Genomic DNA, 23,350 nt, shown 5'->3' on the forward strand with positions numbered 1-23,350 from the left:
ATTAAGATTAATTCAGTTTCTATGAATTCTCCAGCTTGCAACTTCGATGTCACACCACCCTCCCCCCGGCAGCCTTGTGTGCAATGCAGCAGGCTGGGGGGACTCCTCCGCCTTGTCAGTCAGCGGCGGGGTAACGCCCCGCCAGAGCTCCACTTACCGAGGTGGCCAAGGCGCCCTTCTCCCGTTGGCTGCTGCTAGGATTCCTCTTTGCATATTAATCCGCCCCCACCGCTTTCTACACCAATGCGGGCGCCGGGTTGGCTCTCGGCTTACGCACCTCGTTGGTTTGCATAGAGCAGCCGCCGGGACCCCGACGCCGTGCAACCCTAGAAGGGAAAGGGAGGCTGCGGAGCGGGACTTGTGTGCCTGGCTCCTGGCGGGCAGCGGCGCGGGCATGGCCGCATGGTTCGCTCCGTAGGCGTCGCAGCACGGCCCGGCTGCTGCAGCGCGATGGCAGAGCCCGGCGCGCCTTACCTGCTGGCTTGAGCTGAGCCCGGCGCCGAGCGGAGCGGGACTGGAGCTGCCGCCTTTCCATGGAGCGGGCGGCTGGCGGGCGGGAGAGGCGCTGAACTGCTGGCTCCTGGTGCCCGGCGTTGAGCAACAGCCAGCGGGGAGAGCGAGCGAGAGCGAGAGAGACTCCGGGCACGGAACTAGCTGCGGGGCCGGGGCAGCCGGAGAGGGGTCTGGCCGCGCGCCGGGGCTGGACTCGCGCGCCAAGGGGCCGCAGCGGGCGGTCTCGCAGCTGCAGCACGCAGCGGAGCGGGGCCGGGGCTAGGGCCTTCACACCCCCCCCCCCCCCAGAGGGGCTCGCAATGCGCTGCCTGGCGCTGCTCGGCTTCTTCGCCTGGGGCTTCAGGAGCTCGGCTGGGCCCAGCGGCGGAGCTTCCCCTGCTCCTTGCCCGGCGTCGTGCAGCTGCGATGGGGACGGAGGAGTCGATTGCTCCGGTCGGGGGCTGACCGCCGTGCCCGAGGGACTCAGCGCCTTCACCCACGCCCTGTAAGTGAGGGGGACAAGCGGGGCCTCCGCCAACAGGCTACCTGCGTGGGAGTGTCTGCAGCGTGGCCTAGGCAGCTACCTGGGAGTGCGGCAGGCTCCGGGGGCGCTGGGCGAGGTTCCTGCCAAGGGCTCTTAGAAACACACACGCTCGAGAATTCAAACCGAGCCCAACCCGCCTTTCCACCAGGCTGTTCTTGGGGAGCTTCAGCCCCCTGTGGTGTGCAGCCCGTTTGCCTGGCCCTTACCTGAGTTCCCGTCCCCCCTCCCCATGGGGGAAAGGCAGAAGAGAGAGGTGTCCCTTCCCCAGAGAAATAGAACTTGTGCTGGCCGCGTTCCCTTGCCTCCATCCTACGGGCCTTTGGTATCTTGAGGCCGGGGATGCTTGAGTGAAAGCTGTCTCTAGCCACCTTTTACTGGGTGTCAAACGAACAGACTGAGCTGGTTTGTGTGGGCAGGTTCCCAGTCACCAAGCAAACGCCATCAACTGGCAAGAACAAGGCAGAAATAATGAGGGGATATTTTGTGCTGCCAATTTTGGGTATGCTGAGGGAGGAAACACCTGGAGTCAAACAGTCAGTTTAAAAAAACCAGGCACGTTTGCTGAGCAAATACCTCCAATTTTCACTGACTTTGAAATCTCAGTATAGTAGACCGTGACGCATCTGTCTGTCAGGCAAAACCTCATGAAAAGACCAGAGTGTCTGAAATCAATAAAAATAAGCTCTTTTGTGTATAATGATTTTAACTTAAGAGCTTTCTGCTCTAAGCATTCATAAAGTGTGTTTCTCAGCTTGGTGTCTAAGCACCTGGGGTGTTCCCTGTGAGACATCTGGGTTGTAAGCATTTGGGCCTGCAGAAAAATTTTCTAAAATGTTGTTGTAGAAATCCATGTCTGTCTGTGTCAGTCAAGAGCGGGAGATGATATCTTTCCTCAGTTGGCGTTTTCTAAACGGGTACACTGACTTACATTTACTCTGCAAGGCCTAAAGCTGAAAAAGGAAACAATAAGGGATGTACCTGTATTGACTTCCAGCAATGAAGTGCTGATTAGGTATGTCGAGAGATTACCTTCAAAATATGCCAGGTTGAGAAGACTGGAGGAGAGAGGGTGAAAAGCACAACAATTATTAATTTGAAAATGGACTTACGTAGCAGTTTGTGTCTCAAAAAGCTGAGACATTTGTACTAGTTACTGTTTAGGTATGCAGAGCTAAAGAGGATTAGATAGTGTGCATAAAAATGAGGAAGAAGAATCTAATACTACACAGGTGCATATAGAGCAATTAATAGCACTACCTTTGTCAATTCAGATTGCCACCTTAAAATATGGAAATAGGAAAGGTGGTTGTATCTGATGAAATGGGTCTTATCTGTGAAAGCCCATTACTTAATTTGTTAGTCTTTAAGGTGCTACAGGACAACTTGCTTATGTGTATGGTACCTGTATCCTTTGCTACTTCATTAATTCAGAGTGTATTTAACCAGTGAGGAAGAGAATTAATGTGCTGCTTCCCAAAAACAAAAACCCAGAAACCTTTCTTTTCTGAAGGGTTAATTAGGTGGTCAAGCTACTAACAAGCCATTTGTCTGCCATAATATCATGTCTGTAGTGTAGGCAAATATAATTAAGCACACTAAATATTAATTGTACAAAATTGTCTAAAACATGGCATGAGAGAACTTCTATCTCTGAGACAACTTTATTTACTTTGTAAATAGTCTCATCAATTACTATGAATAGAAACTGAATAACCAGAAATCTAGGTTGTCTTTTTGGATTGTGTCTTTAAAGTCTTCTATGAAAGATTTACTATTGGTGTTGGTGTTCAATTTTCAGATGTAACTGAAAATAATGAACACTTCCTCATGTAGTGAGGTGATTCAAGAGGGATTAATAGCTTTCAAAAGGGTAGAGATTTTCTTAATCCACAAAGCTGTTAAATTTCATCATGCCACTGTCACTCCACTTCTTAGCAAAGATTTAATAGCAGAGAGCTGTGGTGAAACTTTGCATTGCTAAAGCTTCTCTAATTTTGCAGAATGTTAGTGCATATTATAGCAAATTATGATGCATATTCATAAATCAATACTGAGCTACATTTGTCAAAGTAAACGAGCAGAATATGCTGATGAAATCATCCTTTTTTTCCCTCTTTTAGTTCATTTACTTTTGTATGCATGACTGTGCATAGGGTTTCCCGGTTCTTAATGTGAAAAAGTTTCCCTAATATTCATCAGTAGTACCTCGGAGGGGAACCATGTCCTATTTCTCTCCTCTATCAGGTGTGCAGATAGTTTTGCTCTTTGGGTTTTTTAGCAGAGTTTACTGAGCCTCTGATCTTATGAAACTTTTACTTGTTAGCAGGAAGTTGCATATTACAATAAATAAATATTACTTTGCACTCAAGTGTATTGTTCAGTAAGACCGCAAAGTAATAGCATATAACAGTGGGAGTTGGGTGTGGTGTGCTGCCCCCCTACCCCCGGTCAACTTTGGCAAGTGGTTAGAATAGCTAGAACCCAGGACTAGATCTCATTCTGCCACAGAATTACGGTGCGAACTGGGGATAGGTTTACATGGCTTTCGACTGTGGGGTTGTCTTTTAGCAATCTGCAGTAAAGTTCTGTGCTGCAGCTCCCACATTCACTGCAGATGCAAACTAAAAAGTTTGTATCCCTTCAAAGAAACACGTTAATGCAGTCCTGTATGACGGAAGGACTACATGAAAACAAACTGAACACGTTTAGTTCACATCTGCAGCTGAACACTGACCCATCTGTCTGTTAGGCAAAACCTCATGAAAAGACTGAGGGAATTATAGCCTAGCATTTATGTATTTACATACCCATAGTCCGAATTGCTGGTCAGTGCAGACATGCCCTAAGACTTTCTAATAAGTTCCCTGTGCCACAGCTTCCTTGTGTGTAAAACGGGGACCTTGCCACACTTTGTAAAGTGCTCTGATTTGTGTGAGAGAGATGCTTTGAGGTATGATTATTAGGCTGGCTGCCTGTGTAGGATAGAATGCTTATCCATAAATATCTGTGACACTGCCTTTGTTGTCCAGAAGTGGTTTTAAACTATTGTCAACTATATCTGTAGTGTGTTGTAGTTTTTGAATTCTTAAATCCCTGTTTTCTCGTGCTGCTAAGATTCCAGAAATTCAGTTCTGGGGCTTGTATATTTGGTGCTTGGTTTCTGTTTTATGATATATACTGCAGTGTGTGTTTTGGTGTATGAGCAAAATCCATTCAGCTCTCCTGTTCTGCAAGAGTTAAACATAATCCATGTATGTGCCAATTATTGTTCTTGCTTTCTGACTCTTTCAAAATGCAGAACTCACAATGACTGCTTTTTGAAACTTTGTGTTTAAATAGCTCTCATTTTGGAGCACAGCCATTCCCAACTTTTAGATATGAGGGATAGGCAGAATAAGAGTTGTAAAAGCCACAGAAAATTCAGCACGCTCTGTACACATTATTTGAGCCTGATGTTCTACACTTCTAATCTAGAAACGCAATTGTTTGCATTTTTGTATGGTCCAAGAAACTACCAAGATGCTGCACTGCAGCACTTAGTCCAAGCTTAAAAAAAATTGTCTTGAGACCCAGTGACCATATCCTTCACCTGCCCTGTTCTCTGCAAGAATTTTAAGTGTTAGAGAAGCAAGGCGAGTAAGGTAACACTATCTTTATTAGCCCAACTTCTGTTAGTGTCATTCATGGACAGAAGCTGAGCCAATAAGAGGTTTACCTCATTCACCTGGCCTCTAATATGTTGGAACACACGTTGCTACAGTTACGCTGCATTTCTTGAGATCATCTTGTAATATTACATTTAATCTTTCTCTAAAATGTACTGATGTATTTCCTGATCCTCCATATCAGGTTTGCTTGAACAGAACCATGAGTAGGTGCCCATTTGCATTCCTGTCTGTCCCTGTTTTTGCTTGTACTGGTATCTTACAATGGTGATTTTTGAGAAATCCTAGACTGGATAATCCACTTGGTGTGCTTTGTTCACGGTATGTCGGCTGTCTCATTATGTGAATCTCAAAAATGTGCTAGGTTTTTCACAGTCTAATGAATGTTGTGAGCTTCTTGCCTTGGAATGTCTGATTGTACATGTGACAAAGTGAGTGACTGCCACACAGTAGTAGGAAGCAGGGGATGGGGTGAGAGTACTGGGGTTCTGTAATAAAAGCATCCGGTTACTTGGGTTATGGTAGAACAGCAGGGTGATTCCATTAAACTTATGATAGGGTTGTTGATGTGTTTAAAATGCCAACCTGATGCATTCGGTAAACAGGGATATTTTAATGATGCGGGGGGGGGGCGGGGGGAGGGAGAGGGAACCACAGAGGAGGGAGTGGCGTTGGGAGAAGTATACAAACACAGAGGGGACTAGAAAGATGCAGTGGATGTGAATCCAGTGGGCATCAGGAAGAACATGAGGAGAGGAGATTGACTCAGTTACGGTAGGGAGTCATCTTTTGGATGGAATTTAGCTGGGTGTCCAAAATCAGAATAGTATAACTTGCTACTTGGTGTCTTTGTTTGTTCTCTGTGGCACTGCCCCCCCTCCCGCCGGCAATAGGCTTTGTGGCTTTCTTGCAAAAATAATCTTCTCTAAGTTGATTATGCCAAGGCAGTAATGTTAAGAATGAAAGTGGATGGTTTATTTGTTTCATGTCTTTGCCGCTTTTTTTAAATTAATGCAATATATTTTTGTTCTTTGACAGTGTGTTGTTCAGAGATGGAACACTAACCAAAGAAACAGATAAACTAACTTAAATCCATGCTCTTCATATGAGAAGTGGGTTTACTGTGCATTACTCTACTGACTTTGTGTAATGTCAGTGATCTGGCAGTATGTTATGCAAAAAAGATGACCTTCCAATCTCTGTGGTCAAAGCAAGTTATGCTGAGGTACATATTATGTATTTCTGGCAGTAGACTTGAGAATATGGTGTTAGAAGTAACTACTGGTGCAAGTCCAAGGTGGAGACACATGGACTGACTGAGATTTTTCAAAAATGGTTAGTGGTCTTTAGAGACTTGGATTTCTGTATCCCCAACTTCAGTCACTTTAAATAGGTCTGATTTTGCACAAGGTGGTCATTTGATATCACTTGACAATCGGGCTCTTTTGCAGTGATTCAGTGGAGCTTCTGAAATTACTTTTCACTTTTTGAAAATCCCAGCCAAATTTAAATAATAAAATGCAGTATTTCGTCAGTCTTAAAGGAAAGTATATTACTGAGCCATAAATATAATCCTTATTCTTGCCAATTAGTGTTTAGGATACATAGCATTTTGTTTCCAGATTTGCCAAAAAAAATTCAATTTACAATTCCAAGTGTTCAACTTTCCCTACTTCCTAAGATCTTTCTTCAAATTAAATTCCTTCCTACATGCCTCCCACCCCCAATAAAAAGAAGTGCAAACATTGTCAGGAAATAGAGAGGGTTGTTACTATATTTTAATTTTCCAATTTTTTTTTTTTTTCAATGCCATAGGCATTCTAGCATCCACATGCTTCGGCATAATCTTATTCTAGTCAATAGGGGGCCTGTGGGTCAAATTTGGACTGTTGCTTTGAAATGGACCTTGAAGTCTTTGTTCATTTGTTACTGTAGTGTGGGGGCAGGGCGGGTGAGGGAGGAGAGAGAATCTTTCTCTGGAGTCTGGACCTTGGCTTTACCTTGACCAAGAAATTTGGACCTTGGAAAAAATAAACTACCCCCTTTTCACATTTGTTTGCATTGGATTTTATTCTCTGCATGGAATAAATCAATGATTGCTGCCTAGTTTGTAATGCACTCCATTCTTATCTTTACCAGATTTTTTTTGTAGTAGGCATTCAAAAAGGAAATGTTAATTTTTACTATTTGCTAAAATCTGGTTAAATGGCTTTTTTTAAACAAATTTACATGCTATATGTTATGCGATTGTTCTGTAGTATCACAGTCAAAATGATTTTCTTTTTTAAATGAGCAAAGTCTAGCTATTTGTCTCTGCACTTGTAAGGAGCTGATTAATTCTTAGCGAGGTGCAGTGTTCTTGTACTCATTTCAGAGAAGGTATTTTGTCAGTCGGACATGAATCTGGTACAATCAGCTATATACATTGACCAGGTCTCTAGCATCACTTGACAAATCCCATCAAATACAACAGAAATTTGAGTGTTTTCTTATGGCCTTTTAAATAAAATCTGGAAATTTTATGTAGCACTCTGCTGAAATCAGTGGTAGGAAGCACCCACACCTAAGATGTCATCTTTTACTCTGTCACATAAAAGACATTGTCCTGTAACATTATGAATCCCATTACTTTTGCATTAGAATAGTAAGGATCCTACTGAGGGGTGATGAACATTATGTAGCAGAGGGAATATGTTTAAAGAGGAAGGATAGCCAGGCATGACCTGAAGTCTGGAAAAAGATAGCCTAATTTTAACTTTTCTTGGATAAAGGATGGTTTTTCATTGGAATCAGATGGGTAGCCATGTTACTGTCTATCCACAAAAACAATGAGAAATCTTGTGGCACCCTTATGCTCCAAAATATCTGTTAGTCTATAAGCTTTTGTGGGTAGAGACCTGTTTCATCAGGTGCAATACATTGTATCTGACAACGCAGGTCTTTGCCCACAAAAGCTTATGCTCCAAAACATGTTAGTATATAAGGTGCCACAGGACTTCTCATTGTTTCTAATTAAAGGTTCAAAGGTTTTGCAGTCGAACATTTAGTTTTTTCACTAGTCTTTGCCATATACTGTAAATGATAAAGTCCTCCTTTAGTCACAAATTCAAGAGTTATATCTTTCCTTTAAAAGGAAAATGTCTGGAAGCTTTCTTTTTAACTTTAAAGAAAAGGGGCGGGGAAAGAGCACGTGCTTATAGCAAATTTTTGACAGCAACAAAAACTATATTTTGCTTTATAAAAAGCTTCTTTTGTCATTCACCTTCAGCACTCTAGGTGCATTGTGTTAATGTGTGAGAACCAAGAGTGAAATGGAAATGAAACTGACTAAACTAAACATTTATTTTATTGCTCACTTAAAATTAAAAGAGGAAAAAGACTCTCTCTAAAACTAAAACAAAAGCCAGACAGGATATCTAGACCTTGCTACTGCATCTTGATCCACTACCATGGACCTCTGCACCCAAGCAGAGTAAGACTCTTTGTGGGTCTGTGCTGGCTAATGCTGGAAAGGATACCTCAGCCTAGATCCTGCATATGAATCCAGGTGATCAGATTGTTGCAGCTGTGGGGAGTGCCACTGATTTCTGTGAGGGTCTGTCAAGATGATCTTTTTCATAATTGGGGCATTTAAAATGTGGGTTTTTCCTTCCATAAAATGACGTGTTAATCAAGAAAGTAGATATTTTTGATGGCTTTTAGGCATTAAGGGAAAAGTGCAAAAGCAAGACTCCTGTGTTCCTCCCGTCCCAAGAATCAATGCCCTACCAGTGTCTAATTTGTCCAGCACTTGACTCTTATTTTTGCACCTTGAGCTCATTATTGTCAGCCATGTGTCACTTCTTGTCTCATGCTGACTAGTAGAGGCTCATAACCATGATTTCAGGGGTCAGGGGAATCAGTTCACTGTGTTTCTATTTTAAAAAAAAAAAAATCAGGACACTGGCTTTAAACAATTGCATACTAGTAAACTTAATCCCTTTAACCCTTACAGGACTTTTTCATGTGGAACACATCTTTATCAGTAGGGTGCAATTCAGGCCTTCAAAAAACATTTGAGACACTTTGTTTGTCCGTAGGTGTTTTATTAAATGTACACAGAGAAAGTTACTGGCCTAGATCCCAGGAGGGAAATACATTTCTACCTCATAAGGTGAAAGGGAGCTACTGGGTTCTTGGACCCTCAGGAAATTAGACTGTGAGGTGTTTAGCTTTCATCAGTGAAGACTGCTTTCTTACTGAGAACCTAGTATAAAAGCTGGCACAGTATTTTTGCCATGATGCAACTAGGGGCTGCTCCAGTGTCCCTAGCGCTGCCCATAGTTTCCCAAAGTCCCAGCACAATGAAATTGACAAGACTGATTAGTGTTTACCATTCCCTCTTTGAATTTGGGGGCAGGTGTAGACAAGCGCAAGGTAATCAGGGTAATGGGAGATTACTAATGAAGTGCTGTGGTGAATATGCAGCACTTAATTGGGCTAATCTTCCCCCCTCCCCCCCCCCCCCCCTGCCGTGGCAACTGCAGAATCTCAAATGCGTGTAAAATCTTGGGGAATAAAGGCACTTTGAAATAGCATGGGCACTTTGAAGTGTATGCAGCTACACACATGCTGGCACTTCAAAGTTACTGTGGGGTGGAGGAAAATTAGCCTAAAGAAGTGCTGCATATACCGCAGCACTTATTAGTAATATCCCATCACCCTGATTACAGTGCCCCCTTTAGAAGTTGGGGTTAAGTGTAGACCCAGCCCTTGTCTTCTGAACTACTGCCACCTGGAATAAGCTTGGCTATTGGATTTGTTCATAGACAAAATGAAGAACCTGAAAAAGGCTCGAGAAGGGCTGGAATAGTACAAATATTTTCTCCACCACCCTTGCCATGGCAAAGGTGTAGAAAGAGGGAGGACAGATTATCAGGCAGTCTGCTCTATACCCGGGAGGCTGGACTGATTGAAGAGACAGAAAACTCATTCTTCGGGAAACTAGACAAGACATGGTCTCCAAATTTAAGACACCCACTAGTAAAAAGCTGATATGAGAGACCTGGCATGAGTTTAAGGGACATCACTCGATTAGGAATCCCAACAGCTGGGCTGAGCACCTCGCCGCTTTTGGGCATTTTTTCTAAACCTTGCCGGTGGAGCCTTCTATCTGCATCTTTTCATATTTTGCCTGTTGGCATGTTTTGATTTCTCCCACCGCGCCCCCCCCGCCCCCCAAAACAGAAAAGCAAAACAAACCTTGCTGCTATTTACTAATGAGAGGGTCTTGATCTAGGGTTATCTGGCCCCATGAGGTTGGCTCCTCAGTATTTCCAGTTGCTAAATTGCGTGACCAGTCAGCTTAAAAATGTAGTCAGCCTTTTCCTAATAGGTTCCCTAGTGGTATTAACCAATTCCTGTCACTTCCACTGGATTCTGTCACTGTGACTGAGAGAAAACCCATATAGCTTTGAGTGGGAGGGAAGATTGTCCCTCTTGTGATCTAGTGTCACTCTGGGAATCTTTGTGAATGTATGCTTCAGGACCTGATGTAAATGGAGGTAGAAACAAATGACCACTCCCCTGTGGATGGTTTGAGGTAGCAAACTTTTGCATAATGTGCTTAGCATGCTCAGCAAAACAGTGACTTTTTTTTTTTTTTTTTCCAGAAGTGATGAGCTATTGTTACTCCCATTAACTTTTATGTCACACATGGTCAAATTTCAGTGATTTACTTTATTTTTTAAAATCTTCTGTTAACACTGATTACTACAACTGAGACTGGAAGAAGACAGTTTCCATATTTCAGTTTGTTTACTGTATGCATATGGCAATACTTTGTGTGTAGTCTATCAATTTCTCATGTTGCTTGTAAGAATCTCTTGTGAAAACTGACTATTATATACTGGGACTTAGCAGTCTAAGATATGACATCCTTTTTTGCTTTTTCAGAAGTGTTGGTGTATTTTCTCCAATGGGCTGAAGTATGATGTCTGTGAAATACATACATACATTTCCTTTTTATTTTTTTAGACACTTAATGTCTTGCCAACATCATATCTCTGGTATCTTTTTGTATTTGCCTACAGGGAATTATAGATAATCATATTTTTCTTAGTTGTCATTGTCCTATATCTGCACAGTGATATGGTGTCCTGTGGATTGGTAAAACCACATCAAGTCGATCTTTTGAATCGAAACCAACTCATGAAAGGAGCATTTTGTTCAATCCACTTTTTCTGTTGAGAAAACATTAGCTGAAACATACGCCTGCACATTTGAAATATTGTGGACTTTATGTAATGGAACAGACAGTGAGAGTCCTCTTTTGAAGGGAAATAAATTTCATGTTGATTTTTGGGATTTCTACTTAAGGAAACTTTTTAATAAGGGGTATATTTTGCTGGTAGACTGCAGCAACATTTTATACACAGTTAAAACTATGAAATTGTCATTGCTTTGCACTTCACTGAATACAGTTTTTAACACAACTTGGTAGAGGTATTTTTCTACAATGTGGCATCAGTTATGGGAGACTGAAGCTTTAATATGCAGCAAGATGAATCTGTTGTTCAGATGTTGTCTGTGCTCTTTGTAGTGAGGGAGAAATGCTACTGAAGTGGAGCACTAGAGTACTCTTTGCCCCCATCGTGAACTAATGTTTGGTGTCCTACCCCGTAGGTGGGTGTGTTTGTAAAGTTCTTTGGAATCCTTCAACGTAAGTGTGGTATTGGTTTGCAAACAGTAGGAGCCTCTATGTAGGACAAGCATCAGATGACCTCACCTGTCAATTTGTGCCTCACTGCCACCCTTCTGGACTCCATGAAGTATCTGACTTCTAAGCAGGGGATTTTTGAGGATTTTGAGTTGCATTGACTTCTCCCTCTAACTAGTCCCTACTCTGTAAGTGTCCTGCTTTGAACTGAGCATCTCATGCCATCTTAGCATCCAGCGGAGGAAAATAAGTATGATTTTGTTTTTGAAGCTCCCCAAAGTTGGACAGTTGACTGGGGGCGAGGGGGTGGGGGTAAACTGAGTTTCGGGAAGTGTTTTGGTAAGGACTGACTTCAGTGACTACACACCTACACTAATAACTACCTCTGTAGGATCTAATAGTGTTAATCATTTTCCAGGCATTTGTCAGTTTTGAGAAATGAGCCTCAAGCTGTGTGCATTGTGAAGGTTGATTTCCATTTTGAAACCACTCTTTGCATCATCTCACTTGAGGTCTAAAATACTTAGGCTCCAGTTCCATTTGCAGATACTATGTATAAGTAAAGTGACATGAGTCCTCTGGAATGTTACCTTTTTAATTTGTGACAAGCTCATGCATATAAACGCAGAAAAAGGCTTACACCATAAATCCCCAAACTGGCATAGTGCTGGCCTCCATGTGGATGTCAGGTGCCACCCCCCTCCCCCGGCTCATGAAAACTAAGTCAAAGGTAAAACTGCACTTGCTGCACCCCTTCTGGAAGTCCTTCTTTCCTGGAAGGATCAGGCCCTAAACAATGAGAGAACCCTACATTGGGTTATTCAAATTAAGGTTTTTTTTTATTTTTTTTAAAAAAGGGAAAGTTTAGCTGAACAGCCGTAGAAACACAATCATGGAAAAACAAGGAGCCTATTGAATGTCTCCCCATAAAATTTCAAGAATTTGTGTTCTGACTCCTGAATGATATACAATTAGCACTGAAGCGTAAAACACCATGGAGCTTCTGAGCTACTCAGCTTAATTGAATAATGCTGCAAATGAAGTTGTACATTTTAGAACCTCGTTCCATGAATTTTTTTGTTGAATTTTCCCATTACTTTCTTTACATCTGCATGGTTACAGATGAATACATGACCCAGTCCCTCAGCAAGGAGACTGTCCCTGTTTTCAATGTCCATGTTATGGACAAAGAAAACATATGGAATATTTCATTCCCATCTTTGCAAACTGGGCGTGGGGGCTGTAAGGGCAAGGGGCTGCAAGTTTCAGACTTCAGGGTAAATGGGTAAGTTAATCGCAAGGTTTACTGGTAGTAATAAAAATGCTTTTGCCAAGAGTCTTATTTCATGGGGTGGCGGGGTGGCAGTGGGAATAGAATCCCAGATGTAAAACAAATCCATTTCAGCAATCTAACATTAAAAATGTAATTAAGCAGCAGGCTCCCCCATCCTCACACTTCATTTTAATGACAGGTGAGACTAAGTGACAATCTTCTTTAAAATATCGGCACCCTGTCAGTGTGTGTGTGTTCTTTGCTTGGCAGACATAAAAGATATAGGCACAGATGTGTGGTTCACACTGGAACAAGTCATGAGGGCTGTCTCCCCTTACATTCATCACAGTCCCTTTCAAGTCACAAAATAGAACCAATTGTTTCCAGCCATCTGAACCAAACTCTGCACTGTGGCTTTCTATTGTATGGTAACAAAGGCTATGTCTAGACAACAGGCTTTTGTTTGCAAAATTGCAGTTTTATCGACAAAACCCATGGAATGTCCAGATTCCCAAGGATATTCTGTCAAATGTAAGTACTTTTGTTGATGTCCCTACCCTGCTTGCCATGAGCACGAAAGCCTTTGACAAAACACGTGTGTGTGTGTGTGTGTGTGTGCACGCGTGTGTGCGTGTAGAAAAGCTTCTGGCAACAGAAAAGGCCTCCGGGGTGCCATGCAGAAGCCTCGGGCGACACCTATGCTCTAGGGTTCCTGCTGCTGGCCCCTTTTTAAAGCTACATGGAGCCCAGGAAGCTGAGAGCATGCAAACAGCAGAGCAACACTCTGCGCCCTCGCAGCCCCTCCTTACCTGCTAGCAGGGAGCCTGTGATCCTCAAGGGACCAGCCTGGTGGTGGGGGGAGAAGAGAGACACATTCGAACCCCAGCATAGAGACAGGGCTTGAGCTCCTCCCCCACCCCCCTGGCAAGGAGGCCTCTGAGCCCCAGTGCTTGCTGGAGCTGGAGTCGGGAGGCCAGTGGCAGTCTCTACATTGCCCTGGACCCAGTCCCTGTCAGCTACGTCAAGCACAGGGCATCATCTGTGATGGGTGAGAGTACCTCTGGTGCATACCCCCTGTGTCACACATACCAGGGTGTGGGAGGTGGGCACAGACAGGGCCTACTGTGAGCATTGCTTAGCTGGCTCGGATGGGACCTCACGCTGCAGTTGCAGCACATGGAACCATGTCCAAGGTAGCATGTGCCACCCAGACCCAGCAGACAGTCCCTGGCACAGGTGGCATTCTGCTGCTAGCCTCAGAGGAGGTGCTGGTTGAGTCCCAGGCCCCAGCAGGGCAGGATGCCTGCTAGCTCTTGCCTTGGTTGGAAGCATGCTAGCCCCAAGAGTGCTGGCCTGACCCCAGGCAGGTAGAGTGTGGCACACAGGCATGATCACAGGCGAGAGACAGTACCTGCTTCCGTGGACAGCAAGCCATAGGGTGTAAGTAGGTCCTGGGGGAGGGCCAGGCTGTGCCCAGCTCACCTGCCACCTCTGAGGGGATTCCTCTGTGGCTGGACAGCCTCCTTGGCTGCTAGCTCATCGAGTGGAGGTGGAGGGGCTCAGTGGCCAGCACTGTCTTGAGGCATCAAAGAGCCCCTGTTTGGCAGGGCCTGCTATGTAGGTCACACATGGCTCTGCTCACAGGACATCCCTGTTCCTTGGCCTGGGAGATGTTTGGCGCTCATGTGTGGGGCATGGCCTCAAGGGCTGCTTTGCATGAATGACTCGCCCTCTCTTCTCCTTGTCTTCCTTACAGCTAGATCTGCATTAAGCAGGGGCTGAGCCATCCCACCTTACCACCAGCCTGAGCCTGGACTGGCAGCCAGGGGAAAAGCTCTCCCTCGGGGCTTTGTGGATCCATGCTCCATCCTGATGGCCCTGGCAGATGGCAGCTGTATCCAGCTGCTCATGTGCACACCCGTTGTGGCCCGCAGCCCCCCTACCCCAGGAGGAAGGCCTGCCCCTCTTCCTTCTCCTCCACAGTGTTGTGCGAGGCACAACACACCACCACAACTTGGTGGACATCGTGCTGCCCCATCTCCAGTCAGGTGAGCAGGCACTTAAGCGTGCAGTGAGGTGGCTGAAAGTGCATTTGGCCTGCATCTTGGCCTGGTTCAGGCAGGCACTGAACGGTTCCCAGCTGCGGTCCAGTTGGCTGGTGTAGGGCTCCATGAGCCAGGACATGGAGGAATAGGCTGTGTTCCGCACAGTGGCATCTGCACATCTCCAACCACTAGCACATGGTAGGGTCCAAACATGCCAGCCTCTGGCACAATCCAGAGTCATGGAACACGTAGACATCATGTGCCCAGCCTGCCCACCTGACATAAATGTCCGTCAACTGCCCATGGTGGCCAACCAGTGCCTGGAGCACCATCATAAAGTAGCCGTTGCACTCGATATACTCAATCGTGCTGCGCTTCAGGGCATGGATTGGGATATTGGTCCCATCAGTAGCCCCCGAGCAGTTCAGGAACCCCAGGCTCGCAAATTCAGCCATGAGTGTGTCCACGTCTCCCGTAAGGCTTAGCCTCTGCAGTGGGATGGTGTTGATGGGTGTCGCAACCTGCAGAGGGAGGGGACCAGACACACATTGGAGACTGAGGGAGTGAGGCCCTGGGGAGGTCTCTGGGACTCTCCCATTCCCCTCCAAGATCTCCAGAAGCACCCTCTGAGGCTGCTCCCCCCAGCAGCAGGGCTGTGGAAAGGTGGAATGGCATGGTTCCCAGGGATGGGCCTCCCCTCCCAATCCCACTCACTTGCACCCCCTGATCCTGCTTCCTGAGGGTCCTCCTTGGCTGGGATATAGCTTCAAGGATTGCAGCCTGAGAATGCCTTACCTCCATAACGAGGGCCCTGACCATGGACTTCCCCACAGCGAAGTGGCAGCCCCTCATGTGGTAGCTGTTGGGGGTGGCAGTCTTCCAGAAGGTGACTGTCACCCGCTTCTCCCTGCGGCTGTTGGGCTGCAGCCACGGGTCCTGTCTCTGGAGGGTGGGGGGTGAGCTAGGCACAGAGCTCCAGGAATGTGACCTTTTGCATTCGGAAGTTCTGGAGCCACTGCTAGTCCTCCCACTATCCCAAGACCAGCCAGTCCCACCAGTCAGAACTAGTGTGGTACCTCCAGAGCTGCCTGCCCACCTGGGTGGGCAGCTGCAAGTATGACCATCCTGCAGTCATGGCAAGGTTCTCATGAGTGGTCTTGGGCTTGCCCTCCATGCGGAAGAAGACAATCGTTAGAAGGTTCAGCAGCTGCAAAAGAACATCTGCGTGGGGCCAGCACATGCATGTGGGCTGCTCTGGCATCATGGCTCCCTGGAATGAGCTGTCTGTCCCAGAAGAATGTGAAGCCCTGCTCAAGCTGTGCTGTCCGTTGAGGAGGTAGGCACACTGACAGCTGTACTGGGGCTCCCAGAAGGAAATGGTGACCTGCAGCCCTGTGTGCAGTGGTTCCAGGTAGCTGTTTTCCCAATAGAGTGGCCTGGCAGTCCAGTCATTCTCTGTCAACAGAGCGGATTGCTCTTTTGATCTGCTCTGCACTCTGGACACGTTCTGTCGACAGAAATTTTGTCACAAGATATCTTCTGACAAATCGCTCTAATCTGGACATAGCCAAAGTGAGAGTGTGCTGTTGCATTCCACTTAAGCCAAGGAATTGTATTCCACTCAACGGTTACTGCTCCGTTGTTGGGAACATACCAAGAAAACAAGGCATAACACAGTTGTTTCGTCACTAAAGACAAATAAAAGCCATTGTGAGCTGGGAGAGAAATGAAGAAAATACTTCATCCAGATCATGTGAAATAATTAAGTGGGGGTTTAGGAAATTTTACCTCTCTTGTTCCTTTGTGTATTTTCTTCTATATTTGTTCTTCATGTACTGCTTTAAATATGATTTTAAAGTAACGGCTGCTATGGAAATAGTTCCATTGTTTTTCCACACACTGGCTCAGCATTGTAGGGGATGAATGGTCCAGATGCAAAGGTGAGGAGCCTGTTTGGTATGTGGGTTTGGAGTGAAGATCAATGCTGGACCCTCAAAACTAATCCCATTTGGATTATGGCTTCTAGTTCCCTTTCTCTAGATCATTTTTAGATGAGGCAAGATTTGGACTAAACCAGAATTCCTTTGGCACTCCCTTTAGAATTCCCTTCCTACACCCAGAAACTGGAAAGAAGTGATCCTATTTCCCAGGTTACAAGTTTACAGCCTCTAGAATACATTTCAGTTTCTAATTCACAGAAGTCTAAAATTAGACTAGGAAAGCACCTGTAGCCCTATTAATCTGGCTGCCAAAATATGGACCCTTAAACTCAGTAAGTTGAGCCTTGCCTTAGACGTTGAATGAGCTGAAGGTTCCACGTACACTTTCACCCAAGGAAGGAGGAGACTACTGTTTTGAGCTGCATTCTACAGAAGTCCCTGCTAGTCTGTTGCTCCTCCCACCTTGCTGTCCCTTCAAGGCCCAGGACCCTACCCTCTGGAACACTTCCTTTTGGAGAACTTTGAACTCTATTTTCAAGCATAGTTGGAGGGGTTGATTTATCAAGATGTTCTGTGAATTGATGTGTTTTCTAGACCAGCTAATTCAATGTTTTCTGCTTTTTTTTTTTTAGTGGTGGCTGGGTTTAATTTCACACCTCTCAAGGCTGTATCAATTGCCTGAAAAGTTTAATTTTAAGGTTGTATTTTTAACTAGGTTTTAATTGTAGTCTGACCAAATCAGACCATCCAAAGACTGTTCAATAACCAAGATACTGCAATATTTTATATACCAAACTTCAACTTCCCAAAGAAAGCAAAATTGCTGAGAGCTGGATGGGCTGCCCTTTCATGCTCACAGCTCCCACTGAAGAGTTTATGATGGGGTGGTCTCATGGCCTCAGAACAACTAAAGTAGTGGTGGAATCTATATTACATACGTGTTCTGTAGGGGTTCCCTTTGGATGCTGAGCTTACAGGCGCTAAAGAACAAAGAAAATTGGGAGCTGGATTTTGGGGGAAAAAATTCCCAGTTGTCTGATCCTTTGTATAACGGACCTAAAAGTTGTCAGAAGTGCTGGAAGTCTGTTGCTAGAAGCATTTATTAAAAATGCTCATGATAAATTATGGGGAACAATTTTCTGATGCCTGGACTGAATGATGATGAATATGAAGGTGATGTGGGGCTGAGGGGAACCATGTGTGGGAGAGGGCTTAGGTTGGATGCAGAGGATTTGGGTGCAGGGAATTGAGGGCTCTGGCTGAGTGTGTTTGGCTCTGCGGTGGGGCCAGGGATTTGGGGTGTGGGAGGTGGCAAAGCATTGGGGTGCAGGCTCTGGGGTGGGACTGGGGATGAGAGGCTTGGGGTATAGGGCTGCAGCGTGGAGAGAGATCTCCCCTCCCAGCCAGTCAAAGCAGTATGGGGGCTGGCAGAAAGGCATCATCTTCCACTGCAGCTTAGAGGGAACTTAGAAAAGGACCTATTTCTGATTACTAAATTGAATACATGTAAATATGTATTTATGTCTAAAGGCTTGTCTTGCTGGATCTCAGCATGCACACTTCATTGAGCTCAAAATTGCAGGGTTAAGCTCACTCTCTCCGTATATGCCTTAAAAGCAAATTATTCAGTAAACTTAAAATTATACAAAGCCTATTTTCCCCACCCCCCCCCCACCCCATAGTGACTTATCAGGGTTGAGGTGATGCTGCTGCTTTTGCTGATTCCTTCAGTAAGTCATACTGTTCCTGATGGGCAGCGAGGTGGGGATCTGAGAGAGAGAGTGGGGAAAAAGAAATTCCATGTTTCCTTTTTTAATTTAGGATTTGTGTTTGTTCTGGTAGAATAGTGTCTTGTAGTTTACATAATTCATGTATAGTTTCTTATATGAAAACATTATCTGGGGTTTTTATTCTTTAGAAGTGGCTAACTCCCATTTTCAGACAACTCACTTGTAAAAGTGGGAATTAAACACTTTGTGGAAATTTTATACAGTAGGGTCTCAACATTCGCAAGGGTTCCAGGCTGAGAACCCTTGCGAATGTTAAATTTTGCAAATACGGCTCCAAGGGAAGCGGCAGCTGCCAGCGCTTGCGAATAATTGAATTCACAAACATTAAGTTCGCGACTCTTGAGACTCTACTGTACTAAGGTATTTTGAAAAGTGACTGGCTTTTAAACTGGCACAGTAGCCACTCTTAAAGTAGGTCCAGATTTTAGTGTCCTTATTGGTCACAAGTCCCACTCTCATTCCTGGAAGTTCTGATTGAAAAGAAGTGGAGGCAGGGAGACAGAGAGAAAAGAATCTGGTGCAGATTTTTATGTTCCAGCACTGTGGGATTGTACTCCTGAAATGTCCCACCTGGTAGTTTGGAGCTGGGCACTCTACCTTTTTGTACTTTCTTACTGCTGTTGATTTTAACACATGCGTTTTTTTTTTTAACCAAAAAAAGTACTAATATTGACCAAACTGTTAATATTTTACAGGACTAGTGTGTGGGAGTCTTGTAAAGTGTAGAAAAGTCATGTCAGTTCCAAGGGCAAATTTGCTGGCACAGCAATAGTATTGAGTGTTTGCTTGGACACACACAATCTCTTTACCATCCAGGTCAACAAATATTTATTTTGATTTGACTTCATTTTAAAAACTCCAACTAGTTTGCATACACGTTCACACACCCTTACTCACAAAAAGGAGCCACTATGACACACAGTGACTTTCCGACTTTCAGGCCAGTAGTATGTGATTTTTTTCAGGCATTTTAAGTAGGGTTTGAATTGACAGAGAGAAAAATTAGTGGATGTTAATAGCCTCTGAATAGATAATTTTTTTTTTTTTTAAACTCCAGGTAAAGCCTCTGTGTTTTAACCACTGAGTGCCAGCTTTTCTCACTTGCAAACTGCCTCAGGCCATTGGGCCATCAGAATAAATCGAGGATTATGCCACAAGTTATTGCTGTAGTTTTGCACACCAAATCTTATGTAAGAAAGTGACAGGCCAAGCTCATTGTATCCACTCACGTGAGACTGGACCGCATGTCATGCTACGTGTCACATGTACAAACGTACAGGGATGTTTGTGTCACCACCTAACAGTGATGCTTGCTTCAAGCAATGCTAACTTGCTGGCAGTTTCCACTGGTATTATAGCACAAACACTTAACAGAGTTTTCCCCATACTGTCTCTCAATAACCTTGGTACTGCCTAAATGGCCTGTCTCATCTGCTTCCTGAACTCTAGACAGGAGTCAGGTTTCCCAGATGCTGCTTACCTGAGCATATAATGATGCACGTACTACAGACCTCAGTTTTGTGGTGTTCTCACAGAGATCGATATCCCTGATTTTGTTTTTTCTGTCACTTGCTTGTCTCAGAGGATGCCATCCTCACAGCATGCTGCCAGCTGGCCTGAGGCTGATATGAACGCACAGTTGTCCTGCAAGCCTGTTTTGCATTGAAGGTGCTTCTAGAAAAAAGTTCCGTGCAATTTGTTAGCTGAACATGCTGTTCAGCATGCATTCAAAAGATTAGTTTGTTTCCCTGTAAATTCCATTGGTATAACTAGTACAAATGATAGAGTGAAAAATAAATGCATTAAACTTTTAGAACCACTTTGTAGCGTAAGTTGTTGGCAAGTACTGACTTATGAATGCAGCATGAAGTCACTCCTCTGAACTTCCTTGCCGTACAAATGACGAGCATGTTATAAGTGATCCCTAATATGGGAAGCAAAGGGGGTAATACTTAGTTCTGTTTCGTCTCCACTAGTGGTTTGAAAAAGTGTGCATGGAGTATTTCTAATTTGGGCTTGCCTGTCCCAAAGTACATCTGTTGCTATAAGAAGCCCTATTGTCTCCCCACTTTTGTAATCTTAAGACTTTCTTCATTTTCTTTCAAATATTCGGGCTGCAAAGTGCCACATGACAGTGCTGTAATAGTTGTTAGTCAATGATCTATCATGGTGGATGAGTGGGACTCTCCACCTTGCTTTGTTTGCCAAAACCATATCCACTACTTATTGAGGGTGCTGTTGGAGCTATCTTTGTATAATGTGGGAATGGTTTTGGTAGGCAGGGAAAAAGTGGGGTATATGGGGTCATCTGGAATCTCATCTGAACTATTTGAGCAGTTGCCTCTCTCCTTTAATGTATTCCCTCGAGATTCTTTGAGGTGCATAGAATAGATAACAGGGTCCCTTCAGTAGCTTCTGCACAAGTCTCCAAATCTTTTGGCGATCTCTGGCATGTTGCTGATCCTGTGTAGGCCTTTCCTTGTGCTTAGGTGTTTCTGAGAAATTGGTTTACTATTAATAATAATAAAATGGAAAATACAAAATTGGATGGGTTGCGATGGTGGTGGGTAGGTGTAGCACTTATTAAAAATTGACTGTTTCAGATTATGGTGGCCTTCACACTATTGTGTTTTGAGACAGGTGGTATCAAGCTTCTGGAGGTAGTCACTGTAAATATATGAAGGTTGTCTTCCATCTTTTATATCAGACAGTTGTTTAGGCTACATTCTTGTCCATTTGTGCTTTTTCTTAATGGCTCTCTGCTTAGTGCACATTTTGTAATGTTGGTAGGGTGCCCAACTCTGAAAGCAGCACCCTGCTAGCAGCAGCCCAGAAGTAAACATAGGTGGTAATACAATACCCATGTTGCCCTTAACTCTGAAAGCAGCAGTATAGAAGTGGGTGGTCAGAGGTCAATGGCTGCTGACTAAGGGCCCAGCTCTGAAGGCAGCAGTGCAGAAGTAAGGGTGGCAATACCATGCTATCCCATCCTTGTGTCTTTGCTGTTGGGTTCCTGGCCAGCAGCCACTGTTGCCCAGCTTTGAAGGCAGTGCAGCTGCTAGCAGCTATGTAGAAGTAAGGATAGCAATGTTGGAGCCCCTGTATAATGTTTGTTTTACAGTTTTTTTTTGTGTCCGGACCCCTACAATGACAGCACTGAAACTTCAGATTTAAATTTTTAAAATAATTAAAATTACCACTCTTAACACCCCAGGACCCTGAATTTAGTAGGATCCCAAACATTAGGAACATTTTGCACCTATTGCTTGTTGGTTCTTGAAAAGAATACTTACAGATTATCCCAAAAGGTAACAAGCTAACATCATCTGAACTATGAAAATAGCCATGAACTACTTGTTATGGGAGCATATTGCTAAACCTTTTAAAAGCCTCTTTGCACCAGAACTCTGACTCACGTTAAAATGAGCAACTCCTAGTCCAAGTAGTCTTCAGGATCTCTCCAGAGTTGCGCAAATACTTTTCGCTAGGTTTCTACAGTATAGCCTGAGGCATTGAACGAATTAGTTGATTAGAATTCAATGCATTTATTTTCTTCTGTTGTATTTAATTAAGAAAATAACCCTCAAAATACAATTGTGGTCTGAAAGCATAACATGCATTTTAAATGCTGGAAAACTTTAGTCACAGTTTATCCATTTTTAATTGGAAAAATATGATATATCTGTAGAGACGAATGAGCAATAAGTAAACTATGTTGGATGTAGATGCAGAATGCAGTTTAACCACTTGCTCTTCAGCACATGCACCTTACAAGGAGTAGTGAATGATGTTTGGGAATTCTACTTGTGTTGCTTAAACAACTACAGTCAGGAAATTAAGGCAGTGGGTAACCTTTCAAGAACTGTGCAGATAAGGGCTCCCCCCTCCCCCGCCCCACTGTCATTTACAGTTGATGACTTCATTGTTTAATTTCCATGATGTGATTTAGCATTCACAAACTCAATTATTCCTTTCTGGCCTCATGAAATATTTTCTTACAATAATTACTTTCACTGCCCTTTAGCCTCTTACGCATTTGTTTGGACAAACATTATTGCTCAGTAAGCAATTCTAAACAAGGCAGTGTATAAAGCTGTCTTGGAAACATAATGTGTATCTTTGATGCGGTACTTTAAACCTCAGTGCCTGACACACACCTAGTAAATGTGTCCAATTAGTGTGTTGTAGAATTTCTGTCTGGCAAGTTGATCGTGAAATAGCAAAATTCTGTATCATTTCAGTATCTGAGAGCTCTTGATTTGGACTACAATCTGCCCTTACAGAGATGCTGTGCGCTAAAATAACCAATCCACAGCTTGCCAAGTGTTGGGTGTCTGCCTATTAGTTTGTGTGTTTATAAATAGTAAAGATGGTTACATTTGGTCCCCCAAAATGTTTTTTTTTAAGTTACACTAAGCTCTCCTTGGCTATGTCTACACTGGCCCAAAACTTAAAAATGGCCATGCAAATGGCCATTTTGAAGATTACTAATGAGGTGCTGAAATGCATATTCAGCGCCTCATTAGCATGCCACCAGCCGCAGCTCTTCGAAATTGCTGTGTTTTGCTCCCGTGTGGCTTGTCCGGCATGTCACATTCGTATGTTCAGGCTGTGGTCAAACCAGTGGCTGATCCAGATACATGATTATACAGGGGCAATTAACGTATAACTGTTCTGTATACAGTTCATGAATAGATGGTGTAATCATTATACATTATCTGCGTAACTCACAAGTTGCTAAATCTTGCCATTTTTATCACTAATCCTAAGATATTTGGAGCTGTGATGTGTGTGTATCTTGGCTTTTTTTTTTTTTTTTTTTTTTTTTTTAAATGACTTGAGCTCACTGCACTGAGTCTTATATTGGCAGAGCTAACTCAGATTAGCAGTCTTTATGTGGAAAG

The 23,350-nt window shown here is 44.0% G+C and overlaps 1 protein-coding gene across 2 annotated transcripts in view; it reads left to right on the forward strand.

The window, feature by feature from the left end:
- Positions 1-321: 321 nt before the first annotated feature.
- LGR4 (leucine rich repeat containing G protein-coupled receptor 4) overlaps positions 322-23,350 on the forward strand; it is a 125,300-nt gene continuing 102,271 nt past the window's right edge. For both annotated transcript variants that reach the window (XM_074997666.1, XM_074997667.1), the window contains exon 1: positions 322-997. In XM_074997666.1, the coding sequence (XP_074853767.1) occupies positions 813-997 (185 nt within the window). In that variant the 5' untranslated portion in view covers positions 322-812. The remainder of the gene's footprint in view (positions 998-23,350) is intronic.

This window comes from Carettochelys insculpta, chromosome 6 (genome assembly GCF_033958435.1).
Source record: "Carettochelys insculpta isolate YL-2023 chromosome 6, ASM3395843v1, whole genome shotgun sequence".
In the NCBI taxonomy this organism is placed as follows: domain Eukaryota; kingdom Metazoa; phylum Chordata; order Testudines; family Carettochelyidae; genus Carettochelys; species Carettochelys insculpta.